The sequence below is a fragment of the Olea europaea genome, chromosome 15 (assembly GCF_002742605.1).
Source record: "Olea europaea var. sylvestris chromosome 15, O_europaea_v1, whole genome shotgun sequence".
Taxonomy (NCBI): Eukaryota; Viridiplantae; Streptophyta; class Magnoliopsida; order Lamiales; family Oleaceae; genus Olea; species Olea europaea.
The window spans coordinates 21,056,765-21,075,667 of record NC_036251.1 but is presented as its reverse complement, the minus strand read 5'-3'; the positions used below and the strand labels follow the sequence as shown (position 1 = coordinate 21,075,667).

The following is an 18,903-nucleotide window of genomic DNA, read 5'->3' as shown; positions in this document are numbered from 1 at the left end:
TTTTTTTACTTATAAATAACTTTTTACATTCTAGATAGTGTAATTTTTTTTATTAATATTTAATTTAAACTCTAAATATTTACTTAAAAATGTTGAAGTTAATATTTTTTTTTATCTATAAGTAGCTTTTACAATTATAAGATTTTTTTATTACTTTTAAATAACTTAAAGTGATTTTTTTACTTATAGTAACTTTTTACATTTTAGAAATAAAGAATAACTTTTATATAAAAAATTATTTAAAAAAATATTATTACTAATGAAATTATAGGATATGGTAGTTGATAGCGTGAGAAATGGAGAAAAAATATTGTGTGTCAGATTCAAAGCATGTAAGCCGTAGGTAAAATAGAAAACGATGTCGTTTATGGAGACAAAAAAAAAAAAAACTACAGTGTGACAAAATATTATTTAAAAATATATTACTACTAATAAAATAATGAGGGAATATGAAAAAGAAAATATTTTGTATTCAAAAGTCAAAACCAATTTAGGAACAGTTTAACTCAACCAAATGTGAAAATGAGGGTTACAAGAATGAATAATAAATTCCAAAGCGGCTCTTATAAGAGAAAGTAGGAAAAGCAGCCACAGTTTTTAACTATATATGTGTATAATGTGACCTAAAATACAATATCTAATAGATTTGAGCCACTTATCTTCTCATGGGCTAGAAGCCCATATAACAAATTCTCCGATCAAAATCAGGATCCCATGTAGGAATTGGGTTTGGATTTGAGAAGCTCCGTTTAAATGCTAGAAGTGCAGCTTTGTCATTGGGATATTACACTGAAATATTTGTTTATTAGAAAGGTGTGTATTTAATAAATTATTTGGGATTGAAGATATTGTGTGTTGTGGTGAAAAATGGTGGACAGTGTCTTGTTATCTTGTTTGATTCATTGATTTTGGGCAGCCATTTGTTGACTTACTTTTGTTCACGAGGACTTGAGGCAAGTGTTGGAATATAGTGGTGTTAATGAAAACGAATTATCACATGTTCTACGTGCAGTTTAAACATCAATTTTAAGCATACCGTATATGCACATACCGTATATGGCGCTTACCGTATTTACAGGCAACTTATCGTATTTGCAGCTTACCGTATATGCTACCTACTGTATTTACAGAAAGCTCATCGTATATGGCAGCTCACTGTATTTGGCAACGAAACTCATCGTATTTGCACAGAATTTGCATAAAGTGTTTTTATTCATACACTAACTAAAATAACATAATTTTTTTCATTTACAAATAGAAATACCGTATATGTGAAATCTATTTTCACACATATAACGAATTAGAAAAAAAAACAGCTTATTTTATTTATCTATTTCTAATATAAATTTAACAAATAATTTATGAGTCAAGTATGTTGCAAACGTGTAAATCGCTAAATAAATAAATAAATCTGCAAGAATAAAATGCAAACTTAATAATAAATAGTAGATAAATTTTCAACCCGAGGTCTATGTGAACACAATTTCCTTAAAATAGATTCGTCCCCTCACCGTAAGTGCTTGAGATTTAATTTGAACATCTGTTGTTGCAAACGTTCTGAACAATATGACAACGACCTTATCTGCAAGAATAAAATGCAAACTTAATAAATAGTAGATAAATTTTCAACTCGAGGCCTATGTGAACACAATTTCCTTAAAACAGATTCGTCCCCTCACCGTAAGTGTTTGAGATTTAATTTGAACATCTGTTTCCCAGGATATAATTGCAAAATCCGTAGAATCTGAGCACCACAAAAACTACTCCGGCAAACTAATACAGTGTCTGAACAATATGACAACGACCTTACTGGACAGATATGCGTATGCAACAAATCAAGACCTTATTGGACAAAGACACAGATAGAAATTGCAAGGGACGTTTTTTCTGAACAGTGAGGAAGAAAACATTTTTCTTTTTCCATCTGTGTAAATTGCTGGAAACTTGAGATTTAATATAGCATAAATCTGTTATTAACTCTATGGCAATTAATATTGGAGTCACTTCAATTTCTGGGAATTTTGGAAGTTTCAAAAACTCAAAAGTCAGGTTGAGAAAGCAAGAAAAAAATTGCAAAACGTGGGCTCTCCGAAGGGGCAATTTGTGCTTCGTTCAGTCCGACATTCGTGTACGCACACAATTTCAAGGTCTGAAGGTTATTTCGGTCCAAGATTTGCACCCCCTACGCGCGCACGTGGAGAGAGCCTCTATGCTACACATGATTACACCCTTCCAATGTGCCACCATATTTAAAGTGGTTGTTGCTTTTTTCCTTTTCCTATATGGGACAAAAGCTATTTTCCCACATAAAATCATCTTCCAATAGTCAACTTTGAGCTCCAATTTCTCATTCACCCGATTTTCATTTTTGACGAGTAAATATATGATTTTGATACTCTCACGGGGGAGAACACAAATCAACTTTGATCTTCCAAATTGGACCAACGGGTCCCACCAAAAATCTTGGCAAAAATGAGTCATTTACTCATTTTTTCCTACAGCAAGTGTATGTTTGCCCACCCAACTTGTTCAAGAAATAATTGTAGATCAATGAAACATAGTGTTCAAGGAATGTAAAATAGGGTGTTTGTTGTATTTAATATCCGTCAAGGATTTGGATAAAAGCATATCCAATTATTCTTTTTGTTAAGATTAAGAGAATCGAATAAATCATATGAGACATTCAAGTCTTAAGCATAAACCAAATACATTTTAAGTGATTTTGAACATATTTAGATAATATTTTGAACGTACTTTGCTTTGTTAGAAGAGTTTTACAGGAAATTGATTTAAATAACTTATTCAGGAAGCTATTACAGGAAATTGATTTAAATAACTTATTCAGGAAGCTATTCAAGAAATAAAAAAGGAAAAAAGAAGAAGCAAATATAGAAGTCTTGCCAAATGGATCATGAATGTAAGATATCATAGCTTTAAACAGCTTTACATGCTCAGATATCTTCATGTAGTTGAATCCACTACCAATCTTTACTTCAAATCTTCAAATCTTGCATTTTGTGAGATTTTAGCGTAAAAAGATGGCTCCAAACACTTTTATATTTTAGTGGATTTATATACATGAATATATACAAGACATGTGAAGGATACTTGCTATCGAGACTGAGGGAGACACGAAGTCAACTTTTGAACTCGATAATAAACATATCTTTCAAAATTCGTACTAATGAATTGTTAATCAGGTCAATCCATATGAACGACTCATGATGGAAGACGTAGGATCATATTCTTTAATAGATTTACATTATTTTTCTAATCAATCTATAGACTTTTATAAAAGAAAAAGAAATCTCAAAAGGTGTTTTAAACTAGGTACCTTAGAGATGGTGCGATGAATCCGGTGGTAAAATGTCTTTTTTTGGGAAAATTGCTGCAATAGTCCCTCACCTAGAGTTTGGCACAACGTCATCCCCAACATAAGACTTGTAACTTAGTCATCCTTAGCCTATTAAAATAGGTGTTAGCATAGTCCTGATAGGTGGAAACCGCTGAAAATTCTACACGGTATAGAAATGGACTAAAATATTGGTCATTTAAGAACAACATGACCTTTAATGAAAATTATCCAAGTTTTTATTCAATCATCGGTGACCCTCCTAGAAACATATTTCATTCAAGTTTCTATTTACCAGCACGAGTTGAAATCGAAACGTAACTTCATAAAATCAGACGTGTCATTTTTAGGAATATTTGAATGGTTTCCATCAATGGTATCTAATTGTGCAACTATAATACAAGGTTGAAGAAGTCCAACAGAGAAGATTTTTCCCAAAAACAAGCAAAAACGAAAATAGAATCCTCTCCCCTCACCGCTACTGCAATATTCTATGATGAACCGTGGACGCATATGTATTGCCACCAAGAACTTGTCCAAAAAGTACAGACTTAACCTAATCATAATTGTTGGATTTTATGCACAATAATAAAGAAATGAAAAAGAAAAATCAACACAATAATTTACGTGGTTCAGTGGTGTGCCTACGTCCACGAGAGCGAAGCGGAGATAATTTTATTCAATAGTAAAAATAGGGTTACAACATATTATTTATACTAATCCTAGCCTGGCTCATATAAGACTTTAAGGCCCGTACATGAAATACCCCTGTTGCACTTCTAGCTGCACTTTAGGCCCGCACAAGGTTGTGATCGAAGACCTTGATAAAATTAGAGCGGCATCTATTCATCATGTTCAAAAATATCAAGTTGTGTAGCAACCACGTCTTTCAGTGGGAAGGAAACTAGAAGGCATCCAATCAAGAATGCAGCATCCAGTTAATCTGCAACCTCCTACAAGTCATCAAGATGACTACAGGGTGAAAGATGCAAGTCCCCAGCTAGGTGAGCAATAGACGAATGGAGGAGCTTATGGTGGCAGAGGCTGGATAAGTCGTGAAAGAACGACAAGCACGTAAGACCTTGTTGAGCAAATATTTTATCTTTATGTTCAAGTAGTTAAGGCTAAAGATCTTCCACCTAGCCCTATCACTGGCAGCTGTGATCCTTATGTTGAAGTGAAACTTCGTAACTATAAAGGAAGAATAAAACATTTAGAAAAGATGAATCCAGAATGGAACCAAGTGTACGCATTTTCTAAGGAACGTATCCAATCATCAGTATTAGAAGTTTTCGTGAAGGATAAAGAGATGGTGGGAAGAGACGATTACTTAGGGAGGGTGGTTTACGACTTGAATGAGGTGCCCACAAGGGTCCACCTAATAGGCCCCTGGCTCCTCAGTGGTACAGACTGGAGGATCGACATGGAAAATGGAAGGTGAGGGGAGAAATCATGCTCGTAGTTTGGATAGGAACTCAAGCCGATGAAGCATTTACAAATTCTTGGCATGCTGATGCTGTTTTTGTTAGAGAGGGGGTTTTCATTATCAGGTCCAAGGTCTATGTCTCACCACAACTATGGTATTTGAGAGTAAACATGATTGATTCTCAGGACATGATTCCTAACAACAGTAGTCGCCTCCCAGAAGTATTTGTGAAAGTCCAGGTGGGAAATCAAGTCCTCAGAACTGGTATATGCCCAACTCAAACCGCAAACCCTATGTGGAATGAAGATATAATTTTTGTTGCTACTTAGCCATTTGAAGAGCAGCTTGTCCTAACAATTGAGGATCAGGTTCACCCTTCAAAAGATGATATATTGGGAACAATAGCTCTACCTCTTACTACTTTCGACAAGTGGCTAGATCACCGGCCTGTGCAGTCTCTCTGGTTCAACCATGAAAAGTACGGGCTCGGTGTCCTGGAAGTTGATAGGAGGCAAGAGCTTAAATTTTCAAGCTGAATACACTTGGGGGTTTGTCTTGAAGATGGATACCACATATTGGACGAATCAGCAATGTACATAAGCGATCTATGGCCAACAGCAAAGTAGCTTTGGAAGCCACCAGTGGGAATACTAGAAGTAGGAATATTAGGTACACATTCTCCCTATGAAGATGAAGGATGGTAAGGCAACTACAGATGCTTACTGTGTGGCCAAATATGGCCAAAAAGGGTTAGAACACCAACTACTCTCAACAATTTCAGACCCAAATGGAATGAACAATACACTTGGGAAGTCTATGATCCATGTACAGTCATAACATTGGTGGTCTTCGACAATTGCCACTTAGGAAGTCAAACCTGGTGCTGGTGGATACAAAGACTCACGGATTGGGAAGGTATGCATAAGACTCTCTACCCTGGAAGCTCACTACATCTATACACATTCTTATCCTCTTCTTGTATTGCACCCATCAGGGGTTAAGAAAATGGGTGACCTCCAACTTGCAATTAGATTCACTAGCCTGTCCCTGGCTAACAAGATATGCGTATATGGGCACCCCTTATTGCCCCATATGCATTTACATCCTTCCACAATCAATCAAGTAAACAACTTGAGATTCCAGACTACGAATATTGTTGCTGTGACGCTTGGTCGAGCTGGTGGAATACATGTTGGATGTCTAATCTCATATGTGGAGTATAAGAAGCAAGGCTAACTTCTTCCGAATCACATCACTTCTTTCTGGTAATATATCTGTGAATCGATGGTTTACCGATGTTCGTCAGTGGAAGAATCCCGTAACATCAGTTATAGTCCACATTCTATTTCTGATATTAATCTGTTACCCTGAGTTGATACTGCCAACGGTCTGCCTCTACATGTTCCTCATAGGACTATGGAACTATAGGTATCGTCCGAGGCATCCACCTCAATGGACACAAAGCCTTCCTGGGCAGAAGCAGTGCACCTGGACGAGCTTGATGAAGAATTTGACACATTCCCTATATCTAGGCCCCATGATGCTGTTCGAATGAGGTATGATAGGCTAAGAATTGTAGCAGTAGAATTCAGACAGTAGTGGGAGACATATCCACACAGGGGGAGAGATTTCAGAGTCTGCTTAGCTGGACAGACCCGAGAGCTACAAATCTATTCATTCTATTCTGCCTATGTGCATCAGTGGTTCTTTATGCGACTCCATTTCGAATTGTGGCTTTAGTAGCGGGAATGTATATTCTGCGACCCCCCAGGTTTCGGAGCAAGTTACCATATGTTCCTAGCAATTTCTTCAAGAGAATGCCAGCTCGAACAGGTTGTATGTTCTGATACTCCATATCAAAGGCTTTTGATAATTTTTCACCTTTTTTGTTAATATCTTTATCTCCCATTAAAAGTTTTTTCCAATAAATGAAATAATTTATGTTCTTGGTTTCTAGTTTAAGGTCTGTCATTGTATTTACTCTAATTTGAAACCCACATATGGCAGGTTTGGTTTATAATTGAACAAAATTGCAATAAACAAGGAATTCCACATACGATTTTGATACAATCAACATATCAATGCAATTGACTTTGTAATTAGATGTGGCAATATAAATTGCATGTTGAGAAATCAAATATTCTACCAACATAAGCATGATAGGTAGATTTACATAACACAAATAACCAAAGAATTTCATAGAAAGAACAACGAAAAAGGATTATAAACAAAGAGAAATATGAGGTAGAGACCCATGTGTTAACAAAATGTCCCACCCTGCATTGTCACGTCCTGAATGTGACAGGGATTCCTCAACTAGTTACCCACCCCAAAAATTATTATTATTATTATTTTTTTTTTTTTTAACCTTTGTAATTTAGTTAATAACTAATAATAAATGAGTAAGTGAGACCATATCTCTGTCCTGCCTTTCAAAAAACTCCATTGAAGTGCGGGACAGAGAAGGCTACCCTACCCTCTTAACATCTATAGAGTTTGTTCATTATAGCAAAATTTGAGAATTTAGGATCAAAATGAGATTCTTGCAGTGCTCCCAGGGAGCCAGTACAAAAATTTGGGAAAATAATATACCGAGTTAAGCAACAACGGAATTAAGATATCTGGTGAGAATTAAGCTAGAAATGTTCACCTGATCATCTGTGGTAATATCCAAGATTCCAAATTGATTTTAGTTAAAAAAAAAATTAAATAACATTTATATCATGCAACCAATATAGAGTGATTATCACTAGTAGCTTGGTCTGGAATAAAAAATATATATCCTATCAAATTTTGCAAATAGCTTCAATCAATCTATAATGTAAATTTGATGGATGAATGCTCATATGATCCAAGCTCTGAATGCATATAGTAATAAATCAGATCTAAAATAGAGTACTGGTGTGCCAAAGCTCTGGATCAGGTAACCTATCCATGAGAAAATATCAGCAGTCTAATTTGGAACAGTTCAACAAACTGGAAATAAATGACTTTTACCTCCATTTGTGATCATACAGATTGCTGGATCTTCCTGGGATGAACTCCAACACACATGACAAGCTGTAGCTTTTCTGGTTTAGTCTTAATCAAACTTGAAAAATTGGAGCTACTTGGAACTGATCACATGCTGGTTCAACTTTCACAGGTCTTGCATCAGAAAGCTCAAAAGATGTTAGATGAGTTCACAAATGAACTCTGCCTGGTATATTGGTTACACAAATAGTCTTTTTGTGTTGATTCCCTCTCATGCTGCAAACATTAAAATAACCAGATTTCTTTCAGTAAAATGTTGTTTAACAAAAGAGAAGGAAATGTATATACATACATAAAAGAAAAATCTACACAACTGAACAAAAAGTTCAAATTCATTAATCAAACTCTATTACACATTTTCCCCTCTTGACTAGGTGTTGAGTATTCCACAAATATATCAAATTCGAACCACGTTTTTTGCGATGACAAATATGGAACACAAGGATTATCTCCAGAGATAAGGGCTCTACTCCAATAATAAAGAATTTCAATGTGTTAACATAAATGGCTACTATAGTTAAGTGTTTCTTAATTATTTCTTCTCCACTTTTAAGTCATCATGGCTACTATACTTAAGTCTTTCTTAATTGTTTCTTCTCCAATTTTAAGTCATCTAGCTGGTGTCTTGGAACTCTTTTTTCCTAATTTTTGATGCGCAATAGACAACCAAAAGTTAAATATTTTGAGAACCATATGCCCATTAGAAAAAAAGTATGGATTAGTCAAATTACGCCATATCGACAGATTACTCTAACCCCTCATTGTTGTAGCCATTTTGTTCCTTTAGGTGGATGGTGAGTGACGAGTGTTCAGAATGTAAATGTTCTTTCTTTAGTTTGATCCTTCATTATTTGTTTCCCATGTTTCAATGATTCAATTGTTTGAAATCATAAAGTGCGCTTCTGATTGGTGCTGTTAAAGAAACAAACAAACTGATAGCAAGGAGACTTCTCAAAAAGGTCATAATCTATTAAAGAATCTAATCTAGAATCTCATTAATGTATTTTGTGCAAACGACGAGAGACAAATCACAAAAAACTACCTGGTGTGCTGGATAGGATTGGAAAGATCTCTTGGTTAATCAGATCGATTACAATTACCAAACAAGGAAAACAAGTTCTTCAAAAGCCTAATTAGAGTAACCCCGGCTGCTCGGGGTAAGATTGGGAAATTTTCTGATAGGAGATTAGAGTGTTTTTCCTTTAACACTGGCAACATGCTTAACACATCACAAGCACTGCTCCACCCCTACACTCAGGTAGCAAGAGGATTTGAATTGCCAGCATTTAGCACCGTGAGTTATACAATCACCAATATCATAAAAATTGGACAAAAACTCTGCAGTTTGAAAATTGGAACTCTGGAAGGAAAATTAGATTAGAAGTTGATTATTGTGGACTCCGAAAAGCCTTCTTTGAGTAATCTTTTAGCTGAGATGCAACACTGAAGACTTAAAATGATATAATCAACTACAAAGACCACGTCAATACTTGTTAAAAGTGAATCAAACTCAAAGAATAGTATGACAGTAAAGGCCTAAACATTGATTGCAATGCATTCGAAAGAGAGCTGAAATTCAAAGTTGCCGAATTCCCATCTGTGTTCTCTTTCAGCTGATATGCAATGACAAAATTGATATTACTCCAGAAGTAACAGAATTTATAGGAGTATAAGAACAACATTGTAACTATGAATGGTAGAGATCAAGCTAATAAAAAACTACAAAGACATGACAAAAGAGTTTGAAACACCAAATCTTATTCAATATTCCAAATTTTCAACAAATAGTTCTCAATCAGAAACCATTCGATATCCTACTCGTCATCGATAATGATTGCTTGACGTTCAGCTCTACTCTTATTTATCTGTTCTTGCAGTTCTGGTGGAATTGCGCAGCTTAGAAATTGAACTTTAAACATAACTTTTACAGAACTGCTTTCCAGGAGCTCAAAAATTAGTGCATCACCAACCACTAGATTGTTATCATCCACAAACTTTCTCCAACTCGAATCAAAGCATTTTGGTGTCATATCCCCACAGAATTTTAACTCCCATGTTTTGCCAAAGCATTTTATGATCGATGGGACTGTAGTAGAAGGTAGTTTGGAATCCAAACTCGGAGGAAAGCTCTGCAAGCATAAAGTAAACAAACACAATCAGCTTCTAATTTTGTAAAATGAGCAATCCTCTGTACAATGGATGATCACCACACTTTAACAGTGCATTAGTATTTGACCAGTACAAAGAACTATTTTATACCTGTAAATAATAATCAACCTTCACCATTTTCAAATATGGTAATAAGGTGAGTGCAAGAGAACAACATATTTGAGAATATATATATATATATATATATATATATTAAGAATAAAAATAAACTACCATCTGATATGTAGGTCCCACATGAGCTTTCGAGAGCATCAAGTCATAAAAGGGAAGCTCCAAAAGAGGGGTAATTCCTTCCTCATCCAGATGATATATATCAGGGCTGCTCAACATAGGCTTGGGCTTTGATGTGCCTTCAACCTTCTGAAACAGATTACAGAGAGACGCTTTAGGAGTTTTTAATAGAAGCTTATGGTGGACCCTACCTAGCTATGAATTGAAATTAAAAAGCAAAAACTGACAACCAGCAAGGGAAGAGAACAGGTAAAATGTCCGATTATTGGGTTTCTTCTTTGAGTTCTAACAAATTCATTATTGACATTAAATTACAATACTAGTCAGGAATACAGAAGACTTCGTTACAATTAATAGGTAGATTGTTCTCCCTGTTGCAGCTCCATTCTCCAAATCAAACAAGTAGCCCCGATAAAGTGTCAAAATTCAACTCCTGGTTTCTTGTTATCGGAACTGGCTTAATTACATTATTAAAATAAAAAATAAAATTTTATGGTTACAATTTATGATTATAGAGTTTCTTCATTTATTAAATCAACTTGTTTTTATTATCAAATGTTGCATCAAAGAAGGATGCCTGAATTGATGAATTCTTCAACACTTTTCTGTCTTGGTAATTTGAGATATTGTCCTTAAACCAGAAGAAAATCCTAAGCAACCATAGAACCAGGTAATGCAAGTGAACTAGCTTAAGAAGGAAGTGTTGGTGATTTGAGATGTTGTCCTTAAACCAGAAGAAAATATTAAGCAACAATAGAGCCAGGTAATGCAAGTGAATAGTTTAAGAAAGAACTTAAGGACAAACTATAAGGGTAAATACGTAAAGTGAAATGTAGCTTTTTGATGTAAGAAAACAAAAGATAATGAAAAATAACAGGGAAAACAATATAAGAGAAGACGACTTAGTTCAGGACATATAAATCTAAAGAAAGTTCATGCTAGTGATAAAATGTAGGTAGAATAGGCTAATTAGTCAGGAACATATAAACCTAAAGATATAAAACTAACATGGTCCAGTTGGTTCTTCACAAACAAAGCTATAAAAATGAGATGGAGTGGTGTGGAAATAATCTGTAACCGACCCAAACGTATGGGACATAAGACATTGTTATTTATAAAAGGGATCTTTCACAATCTTACTAACGTTATCACAGATGATCAGGTGAGCATTTCTAGTTTCATAGTTATATAACACCAAAATTACATTTTACATATAGAAGAAACGTGTTACTACCTCTTTATAAGCATCTTAAAAGGATGTTCGATCAAATTTGGCCAACATGAGATAGATTATCACTCCAAGAAGTCAAAAGCTTTACCCTTTAAATGTAGAAGTATTAAGAGAAATTGTAAGAACAACTTTGAAGTATCAAGTAAATGAACACAATCAACTTCTAAGTTTAAATAAATGAACTTAAAACAAGGAAACCTCCATCATGTAAAATACTTCAAAGTTTATTCTATATATGTATTAGCTACCTAAAAATGTTGCTTCTCACAGATGATTACTACCCTATTAAGAGCTATCATATAAATACCCAAAATGATTTTTTTTTTTCAATTAAAGTAAGCAACTTTCCAAGGTTGCATCGTAAATAGCAAGTAACATTTAGAGAAGACGATCAACTACCTTAAATAAACAAGATTATTTGGTTTATACCAATATCACATATCATAAATTCTGAACTTTAAGGTAAATAATTTCCAAGAGACATGTGGGTTCAATGTTCGATTTTGACTGCAAGAAGTCATCCAAGGGTTTCTCCACGAGAGGTGTACTTACATGCTCAATCAAAGGAGTTGAAGAAGAGCTTAGCATAGGCTCCATCCTTGGAGAATTATCAACCTTCTGGGCAGCAATTGTCGACGCATCCATCTGAACAAAATAACAAAGAGCTTTATAAAATTCAGAGTAAAAGCTAAATTTTTGTGCAAAGAGAGGAAAACGCTCAGATTTATTTATGTTCCTATGCCTCGAATGTAACGACACTATATTTGCATGGTTTACAGGTGGATAAAGAAGGAACAATGAGGGTTTACAGGTGGATAAAGAAGGAACAATGAGCTGGAATTGATTATATGAATTTAAAGCCAGTACCTAAGGAAGGTAGTTACTCAGGAGATATGATGCACTGACACTGACATATATCGAACACGTCAACATGCGATTTTTAAAAAAAGTACTAACAGGACGCGTCAATTAAATTCTTTAATAATTATTCATTTTTATAGCATCACACTATGTTGCTTGGACTCGGGTGCGGGTGTCGGATACGGGTACATATCTAGGAGTCAGATTCTTCTCATTATAAAAATTAAGATAAGGGGATACGGCTAAAAGGGATCTGAATTTTGGATACGAGTACGAGGATACGTTTTAAAAAATAACATTTCAAAAAAATTAAAGGAAAAAATCAATGTAAATGTCCTATATATTTTAAAAAATATATATATAAAAATAAATTCAAATTTAATATAAAAAAAAGAAAGATATAGCACTAAATTATTTTAATTACAAAATAACCACCTCATTTAGATAAATAAAAGAAATAAAAAATTAATACAAAAATAAACTCAAATTAAATGAGTTTGACCATACAACTTATCCCAATAAAATAATTGTAATTTCATTAATTATATGCATTGGACTTAACAAAAGCCCTTGTAAAACATTTCAGTCCTAGCCCTCTTTAGGCAACCCTTCATCTTCTTCCTCACTCTTCGTCTTCTTTCCCCAACTGTTTTCTTTCTTCCAAGGCTAGAAGCAGAAATCCAGAAGCATCTATAGACAAACGCAAGGCTGAATAACTACATTTCCATGGATGAAATTCAGTGCAGCCAGAAGAAAGACTCCACCTTCCATTGTCTTCTCCGTTTTGCTGCCGTGTCCGATTGCAAAACCAAGGATCCGATCCGTATCCCGTGTCGGTATGTGTGTCATGTCGTATCGACACCGATACTTCTCCATTTTTGGAGAATTCGAGCAACATAGGTATCACATTCAGTTTTATACTTATTATAGATTCATCTTGTTGAAATTTTTGTAAACAAGAATACAAATTTGTTATATTATAAGAATTTTGGGTTAAATAATATATATTACTACAAACAAGAAAAAATAAATATGGTAAAGTGTCCAAAAGAGTGTCAGTATCCAAAATGACATGTATCGAACATGGACATTTCACCCTAGTTGATATGTCCATGCAATTCGGCTGAGGAGTATACCTAAGGAGAAGGTTCTCAATACTCCAAAAGCTTGTGGTGGAGAAAAATCTCTTCGTGCATGATTTAAGTCAATAATTCCTTTAGAAAGGACAAGATGTCGGAAAGGGTATAAAATGCTTAAAAGATATTGACGATGTAAGTGTTCTATACGAGATTAATTTTATCCTCCTTAAATTAAAAGGAAGATAAAATGGAAATTAATGATTCAGATCAAGCGGAAAGTGGATGCATCTTGTGGATAATTTAAGTCATTAGTTCAACGGATTTGTATTTGTATTTCTATGGGTGAATTATCTATGTTTTAATCAATAGAGAATTCCTTCTAAATTCGCTGGTCTATCAGTAAATTATATATCAATACAAATACATTTTTGTAGGCAATGACATGCTGGACATCAAATGTACAAAATTTATTGCTCTGGGCATCTACACGTGATCTCTCATTCACTACAAACTTGTGATCAAGGTAATTATGAAATATCGGATCTGCCTTAAAAAAAAAAATAATAATAATAATAATAAAATAACAAACATATTTTCACATTCAAGTTTCCTAAAATACCTTCTCTAAAGCTTTGGAGCACAATATTCTATACCTTGAAGTTTACCTGCAATTCCTTATGTAGATTGTCCCAAGCTTCCTTAGCTGTTTTTGCATTGAGAATTGTACGAAAGAATCTTGATGAAACACCTCGTTGAATAATAGAAAGAGCTTTGGCATCATTTTTTCTATTTTCCCTCAATTGTTGCTTCTGTTCCGCAGTCAGCATCAAAGTCGGGTTGGGTGCTTCATACCCGTCTTCTACATATTCCCACAAATCTTCCGATATCAAAATTGTTTTCATTTTAACTGACCAATGATCAAAATGTTCTCCAGAGAACATTGGAATATAAATATCCTTGCTTGAACTGGACATCCTTCGCAAAGGAACAGTTACTTTTAGCTTTTATTAGCTGTTGCGAGAAGCCTTTAACCCAAGTCACAATGCTACATAAACATTACCGAGTAAGTTAAAAATATGCAGACATGGGATCAACAACTCATCTTAATTTTCAATTTTTGCAAGTCCATAAATACTAAGATTTTATCTCCTTCGTTTCTTAGAAGATATTAAAAATATAACTGAAGTTTAGTTATAGCAAGCAAAACAGGACATGTCAGAAAATTAGTAAACAATAAATTCAACATTATAGCGTTGAAATAAGAAATTGAAAATTAATGAAAATCCAACTGGATTTGTCCATTAATGTCAAAAATCACTCTATATTTCATGAAAATCAACTGAATTTTTCTCTTTTTATAAGAGACGACAACTTTCCATATGTAAGCATGTGTATGCGAGAGAAAACCTATCTATCATGTTCAAAGCCACTCAATTGATCGAAACTCAAATCAAGAGAAAATTCTATTCATCATTCCCAACAATCAGATCGAATGTGATTTCAACATATAAAGTCCGTTTCACGGTAATAAAAATCCTATACTACCTTCCAACTTTGTTGACGAAGAAGTTGAGTAGAAATCACTGCTGCACAAGATAAACTGGTGCAATTTCTCCTGTCCCCCAGTTTTTAGCGTAATTCCGAGGAAGAAAACCTTAGCCGCTTGTTCGCCTCTGCTCCATGAATATGACTTGAACAGGCATGGGTTCTAATGGCATATGTATGCCTTTTTAATTGGGTTACGAGATCTTCATTTTCTTACTAAGCCCATGCTTGAGCTTGGGAAAAAAATACATTATTTATGTCAAATTAATAAAAAATATGTGGTTAAAAAATAAAGAAAAATTTTAAATTTACGTATAATATAATTTTATTTAAAAATATATGATTAAAATGATGTCAAATCACTGTTTAAGAATATATTTTTTTAAAATAATGTGGTTCAAACAAGACCTAATTTTTTTAATTTTTTTAACGGGTTAATCAATCAAGTAATAAATAAAAAAAATTAGATGAGTCGTAAATTTAAGTATTACTACTAGTCTGCGTCTCGTGCATTACACGAATTTTGTATTTATTTTGGTTTTATTGGCGTAAAATTTATAAATTGTACAAAAAGTATTTGAAAATAAGAAATGTTTGTTTGATTCTTATCTTTTGGTTGACTAAATATTTTATGTCACGATAATTTATTTTTATTCTTATAAATAAGTATAATGAATGTTGTGAGTGTATATATGTCAACGATAATGTATTTTTAATTATTTGTTGTATTTTTTGTTTAGTGTAGATGAAGATTATTTTTTTTTATCTGATATTGCAAATAAGTTGTAAATTGAATTTCGCAAAATGCATTTCTTTAGCAACTTCGATTCGAGAGGCTATACTTGTAGTTCAAAAATAACACATGCAGTTGTAAATTGAAAGAGAATATCCACATACAAAAACGTTTAAATAACAAACTCAAGGTCGCACATAAAATAACTTGAAGTGGCACTTACTGGATGACCAACTCCCTTGTTGGTGTAAGAATTAGAACCCTAATAGCAGGCCTATTTTTCGGACGATACAACAGTCACTTCAAGGTTGGTAGGGCAAAAGAATTTGAAAAAAAAATTTAAATAAATTTTATTCAAAAGAGAAAAGAATTAAAAAGAAATTTAAATAAATTGATATAAAAACCAATTATTTATAAAGTAAATTTTTCAATTTTAATTAAATAATATTTATATATTCTTCACTTAATTTTCATAACTTTATTTTATTTTTTACTTCTAAATAATTTTAAACGAATTTTTTTACTTATATAAGTAATTTTTACATATATTAGAAATATTTTTTGTTAATATGTTTATTTTTAATTTTTTTTTTTACTAAAAGTGATATTTTTTTTTACTTATAAAAGTGGTCAGCACAGAGTAAGGCGGGAGGTATGAAAAGTTGCGTGTTACATAAATTCACATTGCATTTGTCACACATTATATTATTATATATAATATAATAATATTAGCAAATGAGTTGATTTGAAAAAGCGTGACCATAGCATATGAAAATAGATAACGGAAAAGTACAAAAAAAAAAAAATTAAATAATCCTCCGTGCACGGAGACTACACTATGTATAATTATTTTTAATTCTTTTCTCTTCAATTTTTTTAACTTACAAATAACTTTTTCTCATTAAAACTGAAAAATTAAGTTTTATTTGGAAGAGAAAAGAATTAAAAAGAAAAAAATAATTGAATTTTTTAAGGAAAAAATGCATTTGTTAACACATATGTTTAATCTCCATTTAACTATTTTCGATATTTATTTAGATTATTCGATGTCTCTACGATATAGTTCTCAAAATGAGTTTCGAGAGAATGTAAAATATTTATCAATTCGACCATTGTACAATCGTCGATGAATTTTTAAAGTTAGCTTGTTATCGAAAATTTCGAAATAGTAATAAAATAATTAATTTTTTTTAAGAAAAAACGACTTATGCGTATTTTTTAACACATACGTTTAATGTCCGTTTAACTTTTTTTGATATCTACTTAGATCATTCGATGTCTCTATGATATAGTTCTCAAAATGAGTTTGGAGAGAATGTAAAATATTTATCGATTCAACTACCGTACAATCGTAGATGAATTTTTAAAGTTAGCTTGTTATCGAAAATTTCGAAATATAGTTTGAAAATGCCTACTTTGACGTCGCATAACATTTGCTATGATTGACCGTTTCACGCATCGTTAACGACGTACAATACTATGTCGCGAGTACTTCAAAACAATATTAAGAATGTAATATTTCAACTTCGTTTGATATCCCGTAATGAGCGTGAAAATAAACATAAAAACATAAGTATAAAAAAAATTAATTTCTCTCATGAACGGAGACCTCATGTCTCGTGCACGGAGGCTTCCTCTATTTTTTTTTCTTTTTTAAATAAAAGTCAATACTTTTTTATACTTTATAAACTAACTACAATGATATATATATATATATATATAAATTTTAAAAAATATATACTTAAAACTTTGAGTTAATATTTAATCTAAAGTAATATTTAGATAAATTTAATTTAAAAAATTCAATATTACTAAAAATATTACTATAAAATTAAATATTGTCTGAAATTATTCTCGTTTTTTTTAAAAAATCAATTTTTTTATTACTATTTATTATTTTTTCGTAACATTTTTCTTAATACATCATTTTGCTCAAAAAAAATTATGCGTTATGACGCAAAAAAATTTTCAATTATTTAAAATTTCATTTTTTCCAAGTGGGGAGCAAAAACGACGCGTTCCTCCGTGCATGGAGAAAAAAATTTCCGTCATATTTTTGAGCAAAATGATGTATTGAGAAAATTGTTGCAAAAAAGAATAAATAGTAATAAAATAATTGATTTTTTAAGAAAAAACGACGTATACGCATTTTTAACACATACGTTTAATCGCTGTTTAACTATTTTCGATATTTATTTAGATTATTCGATATCTCTACGATATAATTCTCAAAATGAGTTTCGAGAGAATGTAAAACATTTATTTATTCGATTATTGTACAATCGTCGACGAATTTTTAAAGTTAGCTTGTTATCGAACATTTCGAAATAGTAATAAAATAATTGATTTTTTTAAGAAAAACGACTTATGCGTATTTTTTAACACATACGTTTAATCTCCGTTTAACTATTTTCGATATCTATTTAGATCATTCGATATCTCTAAGATATATTTCTCGAAATGAGTTTCGAGAGAATGTAAAACATTTATCGATTCGACTATCGTACAATTTTTGATGAATTTTTAAAATTAATTTGTTATCGAAAATTTTGAAATATAGTTTGAAAATGCATCGTCAACGACATGTAATACTATGCTGTGAGTACTTCAAAACAATATTAAGAATGTAATATTTTGATTTCGTTTGATATCCCGTAATGAGCTTGAAAATGAACACAAAAACATAAGTATAAAAAAAATAATAATAAAAAAAATTATTTCTCTAAATTTTGTCTCCATACACGAAGGCCCAAGCAATATTTTTTTTTCTTTTCCCCTCCGTGCATGGAGACTAATGCCTCCGTGCACGGAGCAATTGTAAAAAAAATTTCTCTAGCATATTATCTCTATCTTTTTTTTTAATATAAAAGTGATATTTTTCTTATATCCCTACTATATATATCTATATCGGAGTGGGGAGGAATGGAAATTGCGTGTTGTAGTAAATTTGGAGGTAGTGTACAATAAAGTAAAATATATATCAAGCAAACGGTGTCGTTTTTTGCCCCCAAATTGAAAAAAGAAAAAAAGAAAAAGCAAACTGTTGCTATAATAAAGATGGATCAAGACACTATTACTTTCTACAGTGCCCTCACATTCCCTTTTTTATATAGTAGAGATAAAAAAATTAAGAGTACATTTAATTGTCAATATTTTTCATGAATAATATATCTTCTTTATTAAAATTTCTACTATTGCACTGTTTGATTGATATTTTTTTCATAAAATACTTTTTTTACTTTT

General features: G+C 32.4%; 1 protein-coding gene and 1 pseudogene across 6 annotated transcripts; one reads left to right on the top strand and one right to left on the bottom strand.

Annotated features, from left to right (window-relative positions):
* Positions 1-4,277: 4,277 nt before the first annotated feature.
* On the top strand, positions 4,278-6,625 carry LOC111411374 (annotated as a pseudogene).
* A 2,805-nt stretch (positions 6,626-9,430) lies between these two features.
* Positions 9,431-15,114, bottom strand: LOC111410449 (B3 domain-containing protein Os06g0112300-like). Of its 6 annotated transcripts, none has more exons than XM_023040783.1 (5): positions 14,928-15,114; positions 14,036-14,427; positions 11,995-12,087; positions 10,194-10,337; positions 9,431-9,940 (listed from the first exon to the last, which is right to left on the bottom strand). In XM_023040783.1, exons 2-5 carry the CDS (start codon positions 14,354-14,356, stop codon positions 9,626-9,628), a joined length of 873 nt encoding a protein of 290 aa, XP_022896551.1. In that variant the 5' UTR covers positions 14,357-14,427; positions 14,928-15,114; the 3' UTR covers positions 9,431-9,625. The 6 variants fall into 6 exon arrangements, with proteins under 6 accessions (XP_022896551.1, XP_022896550.1, XP_022896553.1 ...); XM_023040782.1 differs by having other exon boundaries at positions 10,194-10,340; positions 14,928-15,112; XM_023040785.1 differs by having other exon boundaries at positions 14,048-14,427; positions 14,928-15,112.
* Positions 15,115-18,903: the final 3,789 nt, after the last annotated feature.